Here is a 4,969-nt window from a genome sequence, read left to right as displayed (position 1 = left end):
TATTTAACGCGCATCTTATCAGTAAAGCCGGTTCTGTAATCAGCGGTAAATCTCCATCACATGCGTGCTTTCACATTGAGCAGCATTAACTACACAGAGCCGTTGTTCACTGACGAGCTGCGCAAAAAATCGCGCGAATATGAACGTGGTTTTGCGCAGCTCGTCAGTGAACAACGGCTCTGTGTAGTTAATGCTGCTCAATGTGAAAGCACGCATGTGATGGAGATTTACCGCTGATTACAGAACCGGCTTTCTGACAAGATGCGCATTAAATATCGCATGCGATTTATCATGCAGCCCTATTAATGACCAATGAGAAATGTCTTTAAAGAAGAAGAGGGTTTGAATTTCAGAAGGACCTTTCCAAAAAAGTTCTTGTTCCTACACCCCTCAAAACCAACTGCAACGCTCATCTCAGTAGTGAAATTCAGTTACTCTCTATATTCTGTTAAGAGAAAAAAAACTGGCTTGACTTGATTGAACAAACCCAAGCCAAACACATTCAAAGAGAGCAGAGTGTTGTTTGAATTCTTTCTCCTTCCTCTTTTGAAAATCAAAATATCTTTTGCTGTATATAGTATGTGAATACATGAATACATGATAAATGAAAGTGAGTGAGCTGGTTCCTATCCAGTGGAACACTGCACAAGCATTGTAGATCAGATCAGACTCAAGTTTAGTGCAAAGGCAGAAAGCAGCACGGCATGACAAATCCAGTTTATGTTGTGAAATGTGGTTTTGTATTTGGTATACTTGGTATGTGACTACATGTAGAAATATTATTAAAAACATGATTATCTATTGTGTCGTTTAATATTTATTAGACAAAAGCATTGTGATGAATATGGTACAGATGGCTCTTTAATTGAAAACATGCTGTTTCCGCATGCAGGAGAAGACAGTAAACCAAATATTGAGGTGATCATTTTAGTGTCTACTGGAGCAGCAGCAACATTTCTTTGGATAATGCTTATTCTCTTTATCCGTAAACTAAGAAAGGTAAGGACTTGACTATAACTATATGTAAACTGTAACTGAACTACTGTAAGATTTTTGAAATAAGTCTCTTATGATTACAGTAAAAATACTCTTACAGTTAAAATAAATGATTCCTATTTTATTTATTTATTTTTTATGTAATTTATTCCTGTGATGGCAAAGCTGAATTTTTAGCAGCCATTACTCCAGTCTTTTGCTATGTTTACTCTGAAAACTTTATGTTCTACAGTGCACACTAATGCTTATGTAACATGCAGTCTTGATTTGTTGTTTTATTTTTGTTACTACTTAGTCATGGTCTTCTCTCAAAACTCTTAATGATCTCATACCCAACAGTCATGCAGTTACATAGGAAGAATTACAGAACCCTGTTCTATTTTGTCTGAATATTCTGATTTAAAAAAACATTTCTTTATTTCTACCAGCCAAGTTCAGCAGATTTAAAGACAGGGTACCTGTCCATCATCATGGATCCTGACCAGATGCCCCTTGATGAGCAGTGTGATCGTCTGCCCTATGACAGCAACAAATGGGAGTTCCCCAGAGACCGCCTCAGACTCGGTGAGTTCAAAGATCTTTTTCATTCACTTTTACTAACTAAAAATTCAGATTTTCCTCTGAGTGCAATGTAAACAAGAATGAACTCAAGACCTTCCTGACTCAAAATATCTTCTTTCATAGCTCATCAGACTCATTAGAGATATTATGCTTCATTTAGGTGGTACATTTTTCTCAGATGTTTCTCTCAAAATGCCTTTGGACAAATAAAAATATCCACAAGTTGGATAGTTGCTGTCATAAAGTATAGAACTATAAAATCAATATAGATGGCATAGCTCACATGACTTAGTTTTGGAAGAATTTGATATAAAATGATTGAGTTCTTTCTTGTGGGACTGAACATGTAAGGAGCCATAAAATACAAAGACAAACTTATCCATACACAGCTCAACACAATTGGCTCTTTCTGCTCCTTAATTGCCTTAATCTTCAGACCTATTGTTTGAGAACGGTGGGCATCAGGATTGTCTAAGTTTTCAAAAGAAAATATTATGCCATTAAATATCAGTAATTCGCTTCTGTCGTTCAGTCTTAACTGCTCCATGAATTCTCAGTGGAGGGTCAGTAAAGCAGTCCCAACCTCAGCAGGCTGTTTTAATTACAGCCTCACATCTTTTCTGACAGGGCATCCTGTCTGATTTATGAGCCCCCATGACACGGCTAGCTCATGCAGATTCTCTCTCTCTCTTTCTCTCTCTAACAGGTAAAACTTTGGGCCATGGAGCATTTGGAAAAGTTGTAGAGGCCTCTGCATTTGGCATAGACAAGATTTCTACTTGCAAAACGGTGGCAGTGAAAATGCTGAAAGGTATCTGTGACATGTTATGTTTTAGTGTTCACCAAAAGCCATTACAAATTACAATTTGAGTTGAAAGTTAAAGAGAAAAAAGAAAAGTTGACTTTTTTTTTTTTTTGGTGTGTCACCCTTAATTAACTTCAAAGTTTCTACAAAACCTTGATAATGTTCTGCAACATGATTTAAGAGTGATCAAAAGAGCGTCTTGTGCTTCAGTGGAAGAAAAAACATCTCACTGTTTACACTAATTTACTTATTTTATTGGTGACTTAGAAATAGACCACTAGTCTGTTTGAAATTTTAGCTTTAAACTTTATTTTATTGTGGTTTCAGACTTTTAGACCTCACAGTGTAATGCTATCAGATCAGCAGAAATGCACTACAAGAACAGAAAGTACTTAGTTGAATGTAATCAACATTCCTGTAAGTTTTCTCACATCAAACATTTCCGCTATTAGACATAAATGTATAGCCTTTTTATGGCAGCGTTGAATACACTGATCCAGTATATTGAATGCAAATGTAAATCAGATATTGAAAACAGAAGTCCATAGTGGATCTTTTGGTTTTCGTTCATGTTTCCTGAGTGTATATGAAGATAATTGTCAGCTCTTCAGGGTATTGCATGTTGCATGTGATAGTCCACAGATATAAAACCTTGGACAACAGCATATGTAAGTGAAGTGAATGTGCAAATACTCACGTAGCATTTATCAATGAACAGCTTGAACAGATGTTTCTTAGATCACACCAAACCAGAACCTGCTTCACGTAATTGGTCTGTGTTTGCTATTTTATTGCTTATTTCCAAAATATCCACTGTAATACAACAATATTGAATCAACACAGGGAATTTGTGTTATGCATTCAAGTAAAACAAATATTTTGGTCTAGTAAGACTATCCTCTTGCGGTTGTATTTGTTTAAACTCTGCCTGTCTGGTCAGCTGGCTGCAGCGTTTGTTTAGTGATGGTGTGTTCTTGCTGAGTGATGAGCGCCGCTCTGGTGGTGGTGTTTTGTCTGTTCTTGATGATGATAAATCTGTCGACTCATGTGTGTTTCCACTAATGTTATTATATCAGTCTTCCCTGTGCATTAAACATAGAACTAGAGGCAAGAATGATGCCTCCCTATGCACCACAGGTCACCTCTTAATAAAAAGCAGTTCCCTTCATTTAAATCCCTTCAAATTACTAAATCTACTGCCTACACACATTTTATTTCCAGTTTATGATGTGGCCCTGCTAGATAAGCAGTCAGTGTTTCATTATTTGCATGTTTTTTATCACCCAAAACCTGAAAAATCTAAAATGCAAAATAAAAATTGGTCTGTCCTCTGTTTGACATTATGAATATTCTTCATGCTGGTTTCATACCTTCTTCTACTTTGAAACAAGGAGCGCCAATATTCCTATCAGTAAAAGTCACTGTGAGGTGTCTTTGGTATGAATCATGTACGAATTACTGCTCAACATTGAACATAGCTCTCCTGTGTCAATTTGATGGGCCTAAACCACAGGAAACCTGACGTGTTAAAACAACAGCCCCGTCTGACTTCATGACCTCAAAAGGTCACCAGGATAGTGTTCCTGACTACATATTTCCCTAGAATGATGTACAAACTACCGAGAAACTGAAAAATGCTGTTTCTGCTTCTCTTGTTTAAATCCTTTAGACAGTTTATAACAATGTTGCCGCCAGATGTTGATCTGTGCACTATAATATATGATGTGCATTAGGTTTTCTGTTCAAGGTGTGTGAACTCCTGATTATCAAAGTGCTGCTCAAACTGTTTTTGTTGGCATGATTTAATTTTTGCCCATTTTTATTTATAGGACAATTATGATAAATAATATAATACAAACTTTTGTTATATTAAACTTACACCGTGTCCTAACTACACGCGATGCCGCGACGCGTGATAAAATGTATCTTTTCCATGTTAAGCCCCATTCACACGTCACTAGACTCTGTGCTGTGAAGACGCTTGTGGGCGTTCCTACTGCTGTCGCTCTAATGTTATTGGTGGACTGCACGTCTGGACATATCTTTAGGAAATGCAATCACAAACTATATATATTGCCGGTAAAACTAAGATATCATTCTAATATCATTAGGAATTAGACTTAAAAGAAATAAAAGTACCATTCTGCTGTTGGAGAGTGTTGTTATATAAACTACAGCAGTGCTCGTGCATTAAATCATGAATGGAAGTCGCCAGCTCTCCATTGAAAATTAATGGGAGCATGTCGCTTTGTCGCTGTGTGTCGCTGGCAGTGTGAACGGAGCTCTAAAAGGTTAGTTCACCCAAAAATGAAAATTAGCCCATAAATTACTCACCCTCAAGTCATCCTAGGTGTATATGACTTTCTTCTTTCAGACGAATCCAGTCGGAGTTATATTAAAAATTGTCTTTGATCTTTCAAGCTGTTTAATGCCTCTCAGCGGGTGTTGCATGCAACAGTCCAAAAGAAGTTAAATAAAAAGCGCCCATCCATGAAAAAAGAAGCAGTTCCGGGAGCATGGGGGGGTGAACAAAGGCTTCCTGTAGCAAATCGATGCGTTTTTGTAAGAAAAATATCCATATTCAAAATGTAATAATCACTTTAATCT

At 36.9% G+C, this 4,969-nt stretch overlaps 1 protein-coding gene across 1 annotated transcript in view; it reads left to right on the top strand.

The window, feature by feature from the left end:
* The window catches only part of LOC107665424 (vascular endothelial growth factor receptor kdr-like), a 48,649-nt gene that overhangs the window by 28,866 nt on the left and 14,814 nt on the right, over positions 1 to 4,969 (top strand). Inside the window, exons 16-18 of the mRNA XM_016456296.1 lie at positions 893 to 999; positions 1,425 to 1,560; positions 2,264 to 2,368. Coding sequence (XP_016311782.1) covers positions 893 to 999; positions 1,425 to 1,560; positions 2,264 to 2,368 — 348 coding nt within the window. The remainder of the gene's footprint in view (positions 1 to 892; positions 1,000 to 1,424; positions 1,561 to 2,263; positions 2,369 to 4,969) is intronic.

This window comes from Sinocyclocheilus anshuiensis, unplaced genomic scaffold, assembly GCF_001515605.1.
Source record: "Sinocyclocheilus anshuiensis isolate Anshui unplaced genomic scaffold, SAMN03320099.WGS_v1.1 scaffold771, whole genome shotgun sequence".
Lineage (NCBI taxonomy): Eukaryota > Metazoa > Chordata > Actinopteri > Cypriniformes > Cyprinidae > Sinocyclocheilus > Sinocyclocheilus anshuiensis.
This window is presented reverse-complemented; position numbering and strand designations above follow the sequence as displayed.